General features: G+C 36.4%; 3 protein-coding genes across 3 annotated transcripts; 1 reads left to right on the top strand and 2 right to left on the bottom strand.

Moving 5' to 3' along the window:
- The first annotated feature begins 461 nt into the window (after positions 1–461).
- Positions 462–3,275, top strand: LOC103938406 (probable calcium-binding protein CML21). Its single transcript, XM_009348405.3, is given in 6 exon segments — positions 462–784; positions 1,660–1,909; positions 2,008–2,210; positions 2,316–2,324; positions 2,326–2,491; positions 2,852–3,275. Coding segments are annotated over 5 exon segments (684 nt in total). The 5' UTR covers positions 462–784; positions 1,660–1,710; the 3' UTR covers positions 2,959–3,275.
- Positions 3,276–4,293: 1,018 nt separating this feature from the next.
- LOC103938407 (KH domain-containing protein At5g56140) lies at positions 4,294–8,168 on the bottom strand. The gene is made up of 7 exons (XM_009348406.3): positions 7,952–8,168; positions 7,726–7,811; positions 6,042–6,187; positions 5,093–5,212; positions 4,898–5,014; positions 4,554–4,697; positions 4,294–4,443 (listed from the first exon to the last, which is right to left on the bottom strand). Exons 1-7 carry the CDS (start codon positions 8,074–8,076, stop codon positions 4,294–4,296), a joined length of 888 nt encoding a protein of 295 aa, XP_009346681.1. The 5' UTR covers positions 8,077–8,168.
- Positions 8,169–9,621: 1,453 nt separating this feature from the next.
- On the bottom strand, positions 9,622–16,211 carry LOC103940392 (protein RFT1 homolog). The gene is made up of 14 exons (XM_009350505.3): positions 15,989–16,211; positions 15,796–15,875; positions 15,133–15,227; positions 14,895–15,055; positions 14,449–14,600; positions 13,600–13,718; positions 12,873–13,036; positions 12,657–12,731; positions 12,265–12,336; positions 11,613–11,750; positions 10,846–11,001; positions 10,463–10,514; positions 10,203–10,381; positions 9,622–10,093 (listed from the first exon to the last, which is right to left on the bottom strand). Exons 1-12 carry the CDS (start codon positions 16,068–16,070, stop codon positions 10,504–10,506), a joined length of 1,305 nt encoding a protein of 434 aa, XP_009348780.2. The 5' UTR covers positions 16,071–16,211; the 3' UTR covers positions 9,622–10,093; positions 10,203–10,381; positions 10,463–10,503.
- Positions 16,212–18,814: the final 2,603 nt, after the last annotated feature.

Genomic DNA, 18,814 nt, shown 5'->3' with positions numbered 1-18,814 from the left:
TACACCACTAATTAATTGTGAATGAGTAATAAATTAATTGGCCGTGTGTTTTCTCAACTGGTAGATTGTTTTTACGGAACGACCAACTAATTCCTTTGAAGAAAAAAAAAAAACTAACGAAAAGTTCAAAAAACTTTGGTTTTAATGAAAAATGACAAATAAAAGTGTAGTGAATAGTATCAAAAAAAATATATATATATAAATTTTCGTTGAAAATAAACAGTACTAGAAATATTTAGTTGAAACTTTCCGACGTTACCGTTAACCCTTCATGTGAAATGTGAATGACTAACAATGCAACAATAAATGCATGGCAGCTCACATTAGAAATTGTAAAGTCAGCCCACCTCAGATTTCCAAATTCATAAATAATCATTTTTGTAAACTATAAATTAGCAATAATCTTCATAGAATAATGGTATATTAAAATGGCTTTTAATTATTTCAGTGTTTTTATGTTGCAAGCATGTGAAAAGTCAGCGATTTTGGGATGGATGGATGAAGGACAAGAATACGTGTTGGGTAGACCACAAATGTTGGTTCAGAAGCCTGAAGCCAAAAGCCAACCCCATCTCGCTAACAAACCAAAACTTTGATCAGAAGAACTTACCCTCTTACCTTCATTCTGATTCTCTTTCTGCTTATTTGTTAAGTGCTGTTTTCTGCTTATTTGGTTTGTGCTCAATTTCTCGGTGGTTCTTCTTGATTTGCCCGTCTTGCAGCTTCCGATATTGTCAAAGTTTCAAGCTTTTTGTTTCAGTCAAAGCAGCCTGGGATTTTTCTGGTATGTCCCCTAAAGTTATTGTCTTTTTATTTATATCTGTTGTTCTTTTATCTGTTTTTAATAAAAGTAAGGCTGTTACAATAGACGTTGTATTGCGTACGATGCCCCAATCCTCAGAAAGAAAGAGCCTTATTAGCTTGAGGTCGCCGTTCTTTTATCTGTTTGATAGTTTATTGATTAAATTTAAATTTTCTGATTGATGAACTAAGCATGTGATTATTGCCAATTTACAATCTTAATGAAAAGTTGTGATATAAATCAACAATTTCAATCCAGTAGTTGTATTTTGATGTTATTTATTTCTTGGCCAGATATCTGTTCTGCTTTCATATGGAGGACTTTGCGTAAAATCTCACATAAAAAATTTGACAAAATAAACGATAATATATAAGGAATGATCCGCCACAGCATTGATGCATTTTGTGATAAAACCCTACATCTGTTGTGCCGGTAACATACCAGTATTGATTAGTAGTGAACCGATGGTCCGTCTCTCTAAAACGTTGATAGGGTTTTCTCACAAAAAAAGGAGTAAAGAAGAACATCCATTTATCTTTGTTGAATCTTTAAGTAGGAGGTAATTGGAATTACGTTTAGATACTGACTGGAAATCGTAGATTGGCACTAAAGTCATGACAGTTAGATAGGCGATTCGTGATTTGGGGCGTAGTTTCATATATCGCTTTGTAGTTTCCCTCAGCCAAGGCACTATCTCGCTTTTGGCACTATCGCTTTTTCTAAGTTTGTGACCTTCGCTCGGTTGCTTATCTGTTTATTTCGTTTGTTTGATCGAATTGTTTATATATTGCTTCATAGTTCGCTCCATCGCTCTTGTTTGAATATCAACTGAAGTCTTTATTTACTTAACTGGCCAGGAACATTAGTTACATCCACTCCTGGATCCCGATTTGTCTTACTAATTGACAATGGGGGCCGTAGTGGGAAAGAGCGAAAATGCTAGAAGGTTTTCGATACATGAAACGAAGCTAGAGGCCAAAATGGTTGAAGCTATGCAGCGCAGAGCAGCTAAAGGAAGTATTATGAAATCATTTAACAGCCTCATCTTGAAGTTTCCGAAGATTGACGAGAGCTTAAGAAATTGCAAGGCTATTTTCGAGCAATTTGGTATGTATCGTATTGAGTTCTTGTTCAATTCTGTTCTAAATTTGTACTTTTTCATGTCTGTTTAATCAGTAACTTGTGCACTTTTTTCTTCTCGACAGATGAGGATTCGAATGGCATGATCGATCAGGAAGAGATGAAAAAGTGTTTCTATAAACTGGAAGTCTCATTTACAGACGAGGAGATCGATGATCTCTTTGAGGCATGTGATATTAACGAGGATATGGGAATCAAGTTCAACGAGTTCATCGTTCTTATTTGCCTCGTTCATCTTCTCAAGGATGATAACAAAGCTGTTCACACTGTATCCAAACACGCATACTTGGTTATCTGTATTTTCTTTAAGCTTCCTTTTGTTTTTTTTTTTGTGTTCTTTTTCTCGTTCTCTGTGTTCCATGACTTTTGGTAGAAATTGCAACTTGGGAATGCCGGAAATGGAGGCCACATTTGAAACATTGGTAGATGGATTTGTGTTCTTGGATAAGAACAAGGATGGTTATGTCAGCAAGAGCGAGATGGTCGAGGCCATTAACGAAACTACTACAGGGGAACGTTCCTCCGGGCGAATAGCCATGAAAAGATTTGGTCAGCCTCTCTCTCTCTCTCTCTCTCTCTCTCCACACACATTATACACAAACACACCATTGCAAGCATACACATTACGGCATACATACAGATCATTTGTGTCCATCTGTATGCATACAGATAATTTGTGTCCATCTGTAATTCTGTATGCATACAGATCGTTTGTGTCCATCTGTATGCACTTGCGTGGACGTATTACCAAGTAAAACTTGTGACTTAGTGAAAACGGAAGCTAGTAATTCGGTTTGTTCGTGTCTACGATGGTGGATTCTTATGAATTAGTTCATTTAGCTAAATGGTCTGAATTAAGACGGTAGAAAAAATCCCTTTCTAATAATCTTGTTACTTCTATTGTTGCAGAAGAAATGGACTGGGATAAAAACGGAATGGTGAACTTCAAGGAGTTTCTATTTGCGTTTACTCGATGGATCGGCATTGACGATCTTGAGGACGAGGATGAAGACTGAACTGGAGGAATAGAAGGTTCGATAATTTATAATAACTGGTGCTTCTAGCAGGAAGTACTTTAAGTGCTTTTTCAGGATTCACTTGTATTTTCATTAAGGATTGGTTTCAAAAACATTTTTGCTAGAAGCGCTTTCTGCCTTTTTAAAAGCACTTCCGAACGATAGAGCTTGTAAAATGTTACAACGAGTCCTTCGTTGAGATCACCATGTAAATATTTCACTTGATAGTGCCTACTTGTGTGTTATAAGAAGATCACGGTGAATTTGTACGTTCATCGACTTCGAACTGCAATAAAATCTATCAAAGTTGTCAACCATTTGACGTTTCTAGACGACTTAAACCTTTTGAAATTGCTAGACAGTAAGGTTTTTTCCTTTCTCCTCAGGGCAGTTTTTGGAGGAAGGGGTCTCATGTTTTATTAGTGGTGAAGCCCACATTACATCGAAATTCAATTTGAACTGTGTATTTTTCAAGTTGTACATTATAAATTATTCTTACAAAATATTAACCAAATCGGAAATATACGAGTCATTTAATAGAGTTCTAAAAAATTGACGAATACTGTGTTCTAATAAACATTTTAATTCTTTCACGACAATTAAAAGAGCAAATAATGTCGGATTGAATTGAATTTTTGCGGTCGGTTCAAATGGTTGAAGGTGAACAAAATCAATCAAAAGCCGTAGGCTAATATAACTCAGTTTTTGTGGCCAAATGCAATTGTTGAGCTTTTGCAAAACAGTGGTGAAGGTGCCACAAAGCATTCCACAATTCTCTGCTGTAAATCGTAGCCAAAAAACCAAGAAACGTTCAGACCTCAGAGCTATTGGTGCAGGAAGCGTCAAATATACGAGAAACTACTTTTTCACAAAACAAAACGAAGAACGCTTTAAATAAATCCAAATGCAATCTGGACGGTACAACATTACTCGAATTTTCGCCTCGCTAATCGCTATTCATATACACACCATACCATACCATAACTTGCTCACAGAAACGCAGAGACGGTAGCAAAACTGTCATCACATGCTTATAATAGTATAAGGACAGGCTTAGAGAGCTAATGCTCCCACCAAACTTCCAATGCAACATATAAAAAGCAAACCCGTCGAAATCAAACTGTCCTTTCCTATGCGATATGCCAACCCTTGCCCCTGACCAGTAGGTACACACACTTGATATAGAAACAAGTATAACTGGCACACAAGGGGTGTTGCCAGTGCCCCGATGGCAGTGGGAGGATTGGCTGACACAGCAACACGTGGCGTGGAAACCTCTGTTTACTGGCAGAAACTAACAAAACAAGCTCCAAGAGCCCTCCAATAGTGGATCTATCACCCCCTGGTCTTGGCCCTCTTCATACCAAGACTGTTGTGGAAGGGTGACACTGAACCGGACATTGGAGAACCCTCCTCACGAAGTGTGCCATTGAGAATTGCCAGCTCTCGCAGTTGCTGTTTCTTGTAAAAATCCCGAGATTCGTCCTGAAAAAATACAGATATCATTCCAAGAAACAGTTAAGAGATTGTATTGAAGACAAACTTTACAAGAGAGGTGATCGGAAAAACTTCTAATCAGAGAGGAGAAAACATACCACAGGCCTGAGCAAATCTTCTAGTACCTCACGTGCTTGCAATAAACGAGTATCAATAATTTCAACTGGTAGTTCTGCCTCCACTAGAATATGAAGAGGTTCGTTCAGATGTTCATACCCTGGTTTTCCTCTCATCATTTCTTCCTTTAGAACAAAAATATGACAGTGGAGAGTGGACTAACATTAGATTCACACAATGTGAACCAAAAGTAATGGAAACTGAATTTATTTACAGAACAATGTAAAAAATACTCGTTCAGAATTCCTTTGAATCCATGAATGCCAGATCAATTACAGAAATAAGCATAGATGCATTTGCATGTTAAAAATAAACTCATTATTACCTTAGTCGGATCCTTTATGCTACCACGTCCCCTGATCAGAACACGACATTCAGTAGTTGCTTCCACCCGCTTAAGAGAGTTCCCTCTAGGGCCTAGCAACCGCCCAACAAAGTTATACTGCAACAAGGATTTCATGTCAGACAAACATAGAAAAGTACCCAGATAAATTAACAGAATTGAGTACTTCAACCATACATTAGGATATTTGTCAACTGGAATATCCACCCGGATTGTTCGCTTCACAATTAGACCAGATGAGCTACTTTGAGGACTCAGCCAGTTTTGGGTTGATGAAGGCTGTAATAAACCTGACATCTGAATAGTATAATCCACAAACGTTAAAACAACATTTTATTGTTTTTCATGATCATATGTATTCTACTCTACACATATGAGAACCATAAGGTATTGGTCTTTGAAGAACCTTCAAGATCCAAACAAATTCATAACGCATGCTTTGAACAATGTGATGAATAATTAAGTAGAAAAACAACTAAGTAGAAAAAGATTGTAAACCTTAGAATATACAATTGAAACAGAACATTGCCCAACTGTGAATGTAGATAACAATGCATTTCAAGGACTAAAAGTAAAATTAATACAACAAAAATAATATCATTCTACAATCACCCAGCAAAGAAAGGCATGTGGTAGCTGAAATATTTCAAAACCATATCAACAACGACCAAAAACTTGCCTGATATGGCAAAGTCAATTAACAAGCATAACCAAAGGGTCAGTACTCAAAACAAGAAAATTTGGACATCTCCTAGAGATTGTATAAAGTTATAAACGCCTTTCAGTACTCTGCATTTGTAGTATGAATGCATCTTTATGCCAAATGTAAAATTTGATAATATGTTATAAAATCAAATTAAGTCGTCTTGACAAAGACAGACAGAATGAAGAGAGAACCATCTTAATTGAAGTAGGATTCCCGAAGCAAAGCTAATTAGTATTGCTTGTTGATGTTAGCTTCAGACTACCTGTCTCAAAAGTGGCAATATAAATTGCAGCACCTAAACAAATCTTAAAGGTTAGCATGAGATGTAAAGGATCGTGTCAGCAATGCTTCTAGTAAAAGTAAAATTAGACAGAAAACAATGTTATGTTAAGTTAATAAGTTAATGGTTAGTATCCGTACTTCTGATTGAAAACGTGATGCCCATCCGTTCACATCAGCACCTCCATTTGAGAACATTCCTCTAGATGCCAGGGGGCTAGCATGTTCAAGCCCACTTTGACCTAAAACTGACGCATTCCCCAACAGTGTAGTTACACGCAATATTTCTGCTCCAAAAATGTCAATTTTCAAGAATAAGATGTACCAGTTAGCATTGGTTATAAGGTTAGTGGTCACCACAAAATGGAGAGACAACAAAGATTTTTTCCTGAGTCAGTTAAATCAATGCTTCCCCAAAGTAATAAAATTATTAAAAGATGTAAACTACCATTAAAGTAATGAAAAGTTAATAAAGAAAAGAAGCCTATTATTCGTAAGATAGTTATGAACACTATCACGAATCCTTAAAGCTTAATTAATACAAACTACAGAAGCCAGAAACTAATACATGAGAACCCAAGTAACTAGAGGCACGAAACACCAGAAAAGAATACACGTCCACCAAACACCACCACTTGGCTGAGACGAGGTCATCAAACCACTTAAACCTGAGAAATCAATGTAAATATTACCAATCTAACAACAATAAGCAGAAACTTGGACTCCTCTGCAAGAGACAAAAAAAAAAAAGTATAATTACCTAGAAAGAAGTACTCCCAAAAGCAAAGCGAAGGCTTATGGATCAAGCTATGTCCTCAGCTAGGAACTTGGTATCTAAATTTGCTAGTAATGGAATCCCAAGATAAACTACGGGTCAAAAATCTATACTTTAAAAAGGCTCATACCTTTTGGTTTGGACAGGTGGTCTTGTAGTCTTTAGGCATCTGAAAAGGAAGGCCCCACCATAAATATCCAAATACCATGGAACATTGTATGTATCACTTTACGTAGGAGGACCAGGTTTATTTATTGTTATCCTCTAATTAATGTAAAAACACCCAAAACCTGTTATGTCGGCATGTTCCCACTGGTAAAGACAAGATATTGGTTTGTCCTCCTTTTCGGGTCTAAAAAATGAGACTTTCCTCAATCTTGAACTAAAAGACGAGGTTTGCAAGAGATGCCGAAAACAAAAAGTAGAACATGAAGTCAGACTAAATAAGGCAACCTATATCCTACCTCTGTGGTATGTAAAGAACCTAGGAGCTAAAAGAGATACAATGCAATGAAAAGAATTTCTAATCGATTATCATTGTAATCGAATTGTTTTTGCTTCATATGCAAAGCAGTTGAATGGTGATATGTGCACCACCTCAATACTTTTCAGTAGTAATAAATTTTGAGATGGAATTGGCATTCCAAACTAATCAAGCAAGTGATGTCTTCAATAACTCTATCCCAGCCATGCAATACAACATCAGCTCGAGCTAAATGATATCAGGAGACGATTAGTGCAAAACCAACTTCAACAAATTGGATTAGCGGGACCATTAACATCTCTACGACCCTAGTGCGTAGCACCAAGTTAAACTAATTACAAAGTGGGTTATCAAGTGTTTCGCAAATGCTTACTTAGCTTAATCATGTTAGATTAATAGGGTATGTACCTCAACAACCTGCAAAGTTACTCAAATCGAGTGAAATGAATTGTGATTCGGGTTGATCAGTTACTGATCGCAGAGTCTCCACATTTATACATGCATATATACCAATAAAATCAGTTCTCATAAACAAAGGCAAGCTCAATTCAAAGATCAAAACTGACCTTGGTTTAGTAACCGGTTGCAATTCGGCAGAACTAGCAAAAATGGACTCAGCTTGTGACGCTCCCCAAGCAGCTCCAATAGATATCTGCAACATATATATACATATATACATATATACATCAACAAACCGATATCGATGAGGGTTCATACAAAATCAAGAAATCAAATTACGGTTTCATATTGAAGAGGAATCGAGAAACCGTGAACAGATCTAAAGCGGCATACTTTTCTTGCTCGGCGGCGACGAGAGCGGCGGAGCGAAGGCCGGAGAGGTGAGGGGAGTGAGGTGCCGACGGTGAACGCGAGTAAGCCATGTACCTTCCACCGCCCGATGATGACATCATTTCCATAGCGCCTCTCAGCCGTCCGATCGTCTTCTTCTCCTTCTTCTGGTCGTCGGAGGTGACTCTCCCTCTTTAGGTCTCAGGCTGGCAGGTGGGACGATCGCGATTCCCAACCAGACGCTCTCTCTCTCTCTCTCTGAAATCTCTTTCAGTCCAGGTCCGAGCGTCGGTGGATTTTCATTTGTACTTGAACTGATTTTTTTTACTTTTTACCGTCGCCACGACCGCTGTCACTACACAGTAACTTTCTTTCTCTTGGGAAGTAAAAAAAAAAATTAAACTTTGGATCTAATTCAATTACCTAAATGTTTGATTTCTTAATTTTTTTTTTAACCTAAAAATGAGTCATGAGATAAATCGGCCGCTACCCATCTGAAAATAATTATTCTTCATTTTCATATCGATGACAGCTTCGAATAAATTATATACTAATTCTCTACCTTTGAAAATGTAGAAAAATGGAGTCGGTATTTTTTTTACCATGACAACAACTGCGAGCCCTTACAAGAGTAACCCGAGGCAAAAGTCTTCCTAGAATAGGCAATTATATTTTTCAAGTTGCTCGCCTAAACTAACTCTATTATTATTTTCACACCTCTTAACTATTGGTTAGAGTTTAAATCTTCTGTACTCAAACTCTTGTCTTTTATGAATTACTTTAGTTGAGTGATATTAACTTAATTTATTTTCAATTTTATAATTAAAAAATAAGTTGAAAAATTAACACGTTAAATTAACTTTTGGACGTAGAAGATTCAATCCGGAAGTTGGCAATAAATGGACACTTTAGTCTCAAGACTCTCAGCCATGAAAACATGAAACCTTGAGATGGCCACGTGTAACAATTCAAACCCACATTCTATTTTGACATTTCAATTTTTTTTTTTTTTTTTATATAGGGTCCTATCAATTCCCAACAGGATTCTCTGGCGAAGATATGAAGATTCGTAAATCGTGTTTATTTATCATACATTGTGCGATCAGTTTTTGTGAGATACTACTTGTGTTTAATTTTGAAATAAAAATATTTAAAATAATTTTTGACCACACAATATATAATAAACAGACACGATTCACGAATTTTCAGAATCCTCACCAAGAGAATCTGACCGGGATCCAGATTGTATCAATTCTATGACATTTCTGTTGCGTAAGGCAAATGAGTTTCCAAATTTCTGATATTTTAATATTGTACCTATACATGTTATTCCATACAAATTATGACAAAACAAGCAAAATTATATGCAATAATACCATCCAATAATTCATTTTTAAAGAAAAAAAAATCAATTTCATATTTTTTAAGTAGGTATGTTTAGACTGATTAACGAAGATTATTTGGCCAAGTTCTAGTCTTAATGTGTCATTCAATTATTTTATTAAACGATCATGATTTTGATCTCCATAGTTTGCGTAGAAGTTTCGCTTTAGTTCTCATAGTTTCCGCAATTCAAGGACATTAGCTTAATTCCGCCAGTGACTTAAATTGCGACAATTGAAACTACATGAGCTAGAAATAACTTCGCCCAAACGACATGGACCGAATCATAGTTTAGCCAACCTATTATGCTGATTGTCATAATATTTGAACTTGATCATGGATAAAAGTCAAAACAATCACCATATGAAAGAGCAATTGCAGTAACCCTAGTTCTCAAGAAAACCGAATTTAACTGATAAACTACATCTCTATGCTTTGAAATTCTAACATACGAACTAAATTAAATCTTTTCGGTTTATATTTTTCCGAAAATTCCTACTAAATGGGCTCCAATGGTGACTTGTCTATAATCCAGAACCTGTTTTTCTTCGTAATATATGGCTGCAACTTCCACATCCTGTTGTTTTTGCTGCACCGTAATCCAGAATTCAGATACCCAGATACACTTGTAAGAGTTGTAGATCAGTTAGCTGCTAAAGACTACACTGTGTCCGTAGGCGGATCAAAGAAAAGTCTGTTGTTTAGTCTGTGTGATCACGGAAGCGGATGATTTTGTTGATGAACGATCTCTCACGGCGGTATCTGTTGAGGAATATAGAAACAAAACACATGATTAATATCCTCGTGCGCGAAGTAACTAGGACATCATGAAACGAAAATTTCAGTGTGAACACAGGGCACAAGAACATACATAACAAACGACGACATGCAGAAGCAAGCAACACCAATGGAAAAATGAACCAAAAAGGTCGGCCAGAAATTCTCCCGGTCCAGAAATATTCTCTCAGAAATAGTAGTTGTTATTCCCGAAAACAAGAGTACCTTCCATCCTGAAGGTAAACATCTGTAAAAGGAAAACGTGGAAGAATCCTGTGGAGAGAGAAAAAATCAGTACTTACAAGGATAAAAACATCGATGAAACTTGCAAGATCAAAATAAATAACAGTGTACCTGGAAATGATGCTTGATGAATATCCCCGAGTAGATAATTCTCAGATCATATCTTTACCATGTCAAGAAAGTAGAGACTAGAACTGATAAACTTAAATGCCGTAACACATTATGGTAGTTACTCTCTGATCAACCTTATTTCAAACTGATGATGGCATCTCTATTGCGCTTACATAACATTTATTGTTGACGAAAAGTTATATGAACATACTTGTGTATATACACACTACACAGCACATGCAGCAACCTTATGTTCTTACTCTTCTAACAAAAATATTGCAGGTGCTATTTGTAAAAGAAAAACAACCAGTTTCCTTAATTAAAAAAACACGAAATAAACACAACGAACCTTAAGAAAACTGCCTAAACCAAGAAAAGGATACTTAATGAATTTGCCAAAATCAAGCCGACTGCACCAGCTGAGTTTATCAGCAGGATATTCAGCACTATATGTATGAATGCGAACAGAAACGACGACAGATTTGACTGTACGAGTTGCTTCTCTTTTGCAACGGCATGTAGAAATGCTTCAGAAGTTCCTGATGCAAAATCAAAGCACAATCTAAGTTCTCACTTGATACTTTTTAGGCACAGCAATAAGATCTTTAAGTTATCACGAGGCCACCTATGACTGATTGCATAGAAAGCGAATCAAATATCAGAAAAATATCAATGATCTAAAAGGGGTGCCAGCTCCAATGAAAACCCTTATTCGATTTGTCGATGGATGTGTACATGTGCATGATTTATTGTTTTACCAGTTACCACCGTTTAGTTTCTTGGAACCTAGCAGCCTTACTACATCTTAATAGACAAGTATATCACTCATGAATCTTAGGTACTCATTTACTTTAAAATAAGGGAATTCATCATTCAAAGAGAAGTAGACTTCGAGGATTTCACAACCAATGAACTTGCTCAATCTTCCACTTATTTATTTGTTACTATGATTGGTAACTGAATAAAGAATTCAGAAAGTCCCTTGAAACCAAAAAAATAAAAAGCGTGGGCCAATGAATTAGCTCAATCTTCCACTTATGTATTTGTTACTTTCTTTGTTTTGGTGGTTGTTATGTAAAACCGTTGCAAGTGAAAGACCATAATATATACACCTATGAAAATTGACATGCAGAGCCAGAACATCACTCACCATTCATCGCCAAAACTATTATATAAAAGCAATAATATCGAAGGGCTGATGATGCTTCCCCATCACTCCAGTTCCGACCGTATAACAATCTGATGAGAGAATAAGAATAACTCGGGCCAAACGCCATGAATACAAGACCTACAGGATATCCAAGCAATCTGAGAAAACCAGAACCTCAAACGCCATAAAACACATACAATAAAATGATAAACCTCAAAATATATGTCAAAATAGAACCTTCCTAAAAAAATACAAAATCACTTGATCACCAGGATTATCAAACGGTTACAGAGAAATTAAACTCACAGCCGTGGAAATCCCAAGCAGAGGGGGTCCTCTAATTTACTCATTAGGCCATAAAACCGAAGACCAATGTAAGTGTTCTCAATATCTTGATCTTGTCTGTTACAACATATTGACTTTGCATATTTTTCCTTTTTTTCCAAAGATATTTCGAAGTTGTTTGAGTCCCTTGGACTCTGTGCATTGTAAATGACATATACTCATATCTGATCTATAGGACTAAGATGCTATTACAGTTCAACTACTTATGTACTCATTTACTTACTGGATCAAGACTATGTACATACCTATTCACAATATAATTAATTGAATAAAACAGATCGAAAGAGGAAGTGGAAACACATCGCACCTATTAACAAAACCAACTTGAGGGCCTCAGTAAGGCTACTTCCTAACCGCCTGTCTTTATCAGGGTCTTTTCCTGTTGAATTAGAAGAAAATTAAAGTTTGTAAGCACTGAACCCTGTACAACATAATTTTATTTTAAGCAGCAAGCACAATGGCAACTGACTTCAAGATAGTATAGTTTTGGACTCTTAATGGAACCATGGAGAAGCTCCATGGATACAAAACCAATTTGAAATGTGAGCTGAATGTGGAGATCATCTGTAATTCGAATGGCTAAAAACAAAAACGCAGAAAGAGGCTAACTCAAATTCAAGACAACACTGTATCCTGCATATAAAAATAAAAAAATAAAATAAAACAAAACCATAAAGGAAATAGAGGAGAAAAGTAAACCTGATGCAGACCTTGCAAATGTAGCGTAGGAACTTTCTTCAAAAGGAAGAAACACCATCCTGACCACCAGGCTCCCTGATATGCAATAAATTTATAAAAAAAAAAAGAAAGTAAATCCAAATTAATGCCATGTTTCTCTATCGAAGTCGTCTCAGAGCAAAATCAGCTCTTATTGTGATAAGTGACCGTGACTAAATTTCTGGACCAGATAATTACCTAATTTATCCACAAGCCCATACACAGCTTGGTTATAATATGTCGCCCACCATAAAAGGATAAGACTTTGTCCTTCTTGAAGGATCAACTTCACAAAGGATTGAAGAGTAAACAACTTACACATGTCTGACAGCTCCCTATCATAATCCTTCTTATTCTTTACACTGTGAAAACATCAAGCAATCAACTAAAGCACATTGATAATAAACACAAGATTAATTAGGAAGATTTGCTTATCGAAGTATCCTTTCTGCTAAGCCAACCAGTTGAATTTCAATACATATGAATAAGACAAAAAATACTGACAACTGAAGAATATACAAATGATAATATTCCACTCAACTACACAAGTACACAATTTTGATGATTCAGAACTTAAATGTAATATATAACTAGCTACCATGAAAACCATTCATCATCAACGTAAGGCACCGTCGCCTAAATGCATCCAGATAAGCCCGGGACCAACAAGAACATTCTACAAAAGAGTCTTGCCAAAAATAAATATTTGTTTTTTCTGTAGTCAAATACAACAAATACTGTGATGACCACAAGAGCCACCATATTTTATGCGTTCCTATATTTCTTCATGAGAAAAATCCATTCTAAAAGAGATTGCACCACACTTCATCTCAACAATTCTCTCCGTCTTGGTATAACTGAAAAATGTAATTTATCATCCTACAAAAAGCAATGTAATGTAAAGCTAGAAGTAAATACAAAATACCTGAAGGGGAAAAGAGCAGTACTTCTACATGCAGCAAAAAAGAGGAAGTAGACCCAATAACCTAGGAACAAGCACACTCCATAGGCAGTTTGTGACAATGTAAATACAATTGCTTTCTCCTGCAACCAAGCAATTGACCGTCCGTAATTATAAGTGGAACTAATGTCATAAACCAAATAATCTAGTAGTTTTATTTTGAGTCAAAGTGGATAAAATATCATAACCATCAAATAAGTAAACAACCGGTACTAAACAAATATTTCCAACCAACAAAGAGATTAACTACATGTCATAAAATAGATGGAAATGGTGAATTATATAATGGAATGCTGCCCACATGCTCATGTCATCACATCCAGATCCCAAGGTTGACTGATAACCACCCTTAAGTAGGTTTGATTAGATGCATCACTTCTAACTGTACAACTAGATTCCTATATGTAATTGCTCATTTTATTATCGCCTCCCTGTTCTGGAAATTAAATCCTTACCAACAGAGGACTTCAGTGGCTTTTCTAGCCTTATATGCTGGGCTATGGAGAAGTGCCTACATTCATTATTAATCTTTTACTATGGTATAATTACAGTTTATTTCCTCATTGTCCTTTAACATGGACAATGGGTTAAAAAGTTACTACAAGATTTGTTCCATGTCCAGTACCCAATAAGATGGTTCCGCAAAACCATAACCCTACTGGTTAAGGAAGCAAAGTGCATCACCACATGAAAGCATACTACAAAGGTGAAGCAAATAAGATCAACACAACACTGCTTCACAGGTGCATATGACAAAACAAACATGTTAAGAAATAATCATGATTGCCAAAATAATTTGATTAAAGCTCTTACCATGCCAGTTTGCTTGACAATGAGAATGAACATCGTTATGCACCGGAAAAGAGTGGCAACTGTTTCAACTACTAGCCTTAATTTAAGCAGAAGCAAGTTCTGGGAAAGGATATACAAGGGCTCTGCCAAAAGTTCAAAAATACATGCAAGGCCTGCCACATGAAAATGTCGTGTCAGCGACACATTAAAATGAAAACTGAAATAAGGAATCCAATCAAGCAAGGTGAAAAGGTCTATGATTTTCATAAACAGATTCTACTTGTAAAATTACTGAACCAATACTAATGATTCAAAAATCACAATTGGACTTGAAAACCAAACATATACCCTAGTCTCAAATGCTTTGTAAATGAGTAAAATTATAAGTGAAAATCTCCATATTTGAAGAGAAGCAACAGCAACAACATATAATTTTTTCAAACAGAAAACAAGATAAAGCAACGTACCATTAATTAAGATCGCTTGTCCATATGGATTAGAAAAGCTTAAGTCTTTATTCCAGAAGACAACAGTGCACGCTGCAACAGTAAGAAGAATTCCACATGGGGGAATCAACCATGCAAATTTCATTATCTTTGCTATATTTTCTTCTGTCGACACACCATCACTGTAGCAATATACATAAGAATTACAGCTCCTTGGTTGGTACAAATAAATGCATTTCTATGAGAACAAAGAAAGCACCGTTTCATGTCTGCACGCAGGCATGCTCGCCGAACTCCCTCCCGACTCAGAAACAATACACAGGTGACAAAAAGAGGAAATTGTACTCCATAAAGCTGCATCAAAAGAGAGAAAATTGTACAAAAGTGAGCTCACACTGAAACTATTATGGTTTCCAATCAAACAGAAACCAAAACCCAATCATTACGGGCAACAATAACACAACCTCTAAGCATATAAACCTCACACTTCATTGGACTGGATTGCTAGAGTTTTGGTACAGTATGAGATTGGACTATCACACAATTCAGTTGTAGAACAAACAACAAACTAAAATACATAAATTTTCCATGTGGGCTGAAGCCAAAAAGATATAGAAACATGCGAAAGTGAGCTCACAATTAGACAGTTATGGTTTCCCAATCAAATGGAAACTAAAAACCAATCATCAAATTCAGTTGTAGAGCAAATAACAACCAAAAGTATAAATCTTTCATGTGGGTTATTGCTCAATTTGATTGAAGAACAATTAACAAGCTAAAGTTTACAAATTTTCCGCGTAGGTTATCGCGAAATCCGAATCAGAAACCGAAAAGATATCAAAAGATGCAAAGTAGACAAAAATCTAATGCAAAATATTAGAAATGCAGTAAAATATGGAGAAATTTGAAGAGAGATTGTAACCGCAAAGTCCTCGACTGAGAGGTGTCTGACGATCCACGCATTGAATATGAATGGGATTCCCCTCGACAAGAATTGGGTAGCTGGTAAAATTAGCAATTTACATCGATCATCCTCAACCTTGGGTTAGTGAGAGAGAGAGAGAGAGAGAGAGAGAGAGAGAGAGAGAGAGGGAGATTGGGGAAGAGAGACTGACCGAGTAAGTACTTGAAGGTGCGAGAGAAGCTGCTGTCACTGAATTGTTGAGATTGGGATCCAACCGGCGAAGAATTTGACATTGATTTTTCTGGCGGTTAGGGAGAGTGAGAAAAGTTGTCGCCGACGGCGACGCGGTGGCTCGCGGGGTTGATCAGTGGGAAGGCTTCAGGGGCTGCTGCCCGCTTGGTCCTTTCGTTTTTCTTATAAGTCTGTATTTTAATGTTTAATTTAATTTAGTTAAGTAAAACTCTCTTGGACTTGTCGTCGACTCTCTTTCATTTCACATGTGTTAATTTTCGTGTTAATATTATAAAATATTATGTCAAGAAACATAAAGTGAAAAATAATCTATAAAGAGTGTAACTTTAAGAGAGTCCATTAGCGTTGTTTGTCGACAACTATTGTCATTTCAAAATATGAAACATTGATTGAGAAAAGGGAAAGCTCTATGCTGACTATATTCTGTTTCTTTGGTTTAAATTTAACTTACATGTTAACCTAAAAATAGGCTAGGTCCACCAATTTAATGAAGAGTAATGTTATACTTATCAGTCATTATGAGACCAAAAATGCACAAGGTGGACAGTAAATATCACAACCATTCCCACCAATAGTGTTTAAATCGACAATTTTTGCAATCGTCAAAATTTTAATCAACGTTGAAGATAAAAGACGGATTAGTTCTGAACAAAACTTGTATCTTCCCAATCCCAGTGGATATTCAAATGGATACATTAGTTGGACATAGAAGTGACAAGTAAAACTATTGAACAAAGTAAAATAAATCATCGGCAACGATAGCATTTAGAGAAGTGATCGCATATTTTAAAACCTTTGCTTTCTTTAGTTGAACTGTAATGCCGGATGGATCGAAAACTATATGAATCTAATTGAAAATTGTGCAAATCACATCATCCATGAGTGGCGTCGAATGCGTTCAAGCACTTCACATGGAAGAGGCGGGAGTCAAATTTGATGTCTCGCAATGTCACATCACGGGCCCGTTAACACGATATTATCCGTTTTGGACCTCGATCACGTCTTCACTGTTTTGTTTCTAGGAACTCAGACGAGAACTCCCCTCAATCTTTGTCATTCCTCTGCAAATCCAACCAAACTATTGCCCTTCTTCTGCAAATTTGACCAAGACAGTGCATTGGTCAAAACCAATTTTTATAGGTGCCATGAATTCCGACGAGAGCGGAGGGGCTGAACCAGCGCTCTTAGGCGTATTTTCCTGCTAGGGGAGGGGCAGTCGCCACTCCTCGCTGCCACTGGTAGGAACCAACCCACGAGAAACAGTGCCAACGAGGGCACACAGCGGGAATGAGGTGGTGGGAACACTTGAGTGATAAGAAAACTCGAAGCTCTACGCACCTTCCAAGAAATTGCAAAAAATCGTAGTGTTGAGTAGTTGATGCAGACATTGAAGGAATGCTCAATGAAGGACAGAGTCAAATGGAAAGGATTAGGAACAGAGGGTGGGGAATCATGTAGGTGGAGGTGGAGGGAAGGGTAAAGCGGAGTATTCCTTCTTTCCTATCCCTTCCATTCCAAAAAGCTTTAGTATTCTGGATATGTATGACAACATTAAAGACCTACTGGCGCGTTACATGAAAACTAAAACAAATAATCAACAGAAATGAAGAAAAAAATTAACATTTGTATAACATAAATAACCAAAGCTATTACTGTTTATAAATTATTTATTACTGATGTCGAAACAAAGAGCTCTTCCCATTATTTTCATGATTAAGAAAACATTTCAAATTTATATATATACTTACAGAGTGTGGGAGGATACGGCTGTGTGTTGGAGATGTATAACAACCTAGCTTACCTATTTATATTACTTAACCTACCTACTTACTATTCATTCGTGGATAAGAGAGATTTTTTAGTGTGATGGGAACACGGCGCGATACATCAGTGTTATATTACAAGTGTTTGGATACTTAAAAAAAAAACTTTAACCACTTATATTATAACACTTGGTATATTGGATCGTGTTTCTGACACACTTAAAATTTTCTTCGTAAATTACTACCCCAACCACTTAACATAAATATCCAATGTACACCCAACTACTCAACATGAACATCCAATGTACACAATCATAACACACTCGGTACATCAAGTGTTTTTATAAGTGGTTGAAATTAGAGCAAATTACACAAAACTACCTCAACTTTGGGTCGAATCACAATCTTATACCTCGTGTTTTAAACATTACAATGTTATACCTTAACTTATGAATTCATTGCAGTCTGATAAATGGGCACCACTCATGCCACATCATCATTTAACAACTAAATTGATAGAAAAATTGAAGAAGGTCTCACATTGCAACGAAATCATAAGTTGAGGTATGACATTGCAATGTTTACAAAATGAGATATCAGATTGTGGTTCAACTCAAAGTTGAAGTAGTTTTGTGTAATTTGCCAATTTTTTTTAATTTTCTAAGCACTTGTATTATAACACTTGTTGTAACCCGTTGTATTCTCAACAAACTGAAAAATTCTTTACGTTAGAGCTCAATTGCTCTACTTACAACTCAATGCCGATGGTTTTAGGTTTTGAGAAGTCTTGCAGAATGATGGATCATAGAACTTGATGGAGTGGGGGGAGAATATGACGGACGTTGTACTTAGGTAGATGATGTTGCATTTACATTTTCTGAATCTTTTGATATGGTGGTTGTGGTGGAGTATGCCAAATTACATGTATAAATTGGAGGCTAAGAAAAATATGTAGTTTTACATATCAATACTCGGTAACAATTCCAAGTACAATGTAAGTAACTTATACAAAATGTTTCTGG

The sequence above is a fragment of a genome, unplaced genomic scaffold, assembly GCF_019419815.1.
Source record: "Pyrus x bretschneideri cultivar Hongxiangsu unplaced genomic scaffold, Pyrus_bretschneideri_v1 Contig51, whole genome shotgun sequence".
In the NCBI taxonomy this organism is placed as follows: Eukaryota; Viridiplantae; Streptophyta; class Magnoliopsida; order Rosales; family Rosaceae; genus Pyrus; species Pyrus x bretschneideri.
The sequence above is the reverse complement of the archived record's forward strand: the minus strand, read 5'-3'. Positions and strand labels throughout refer to the sequence as shown.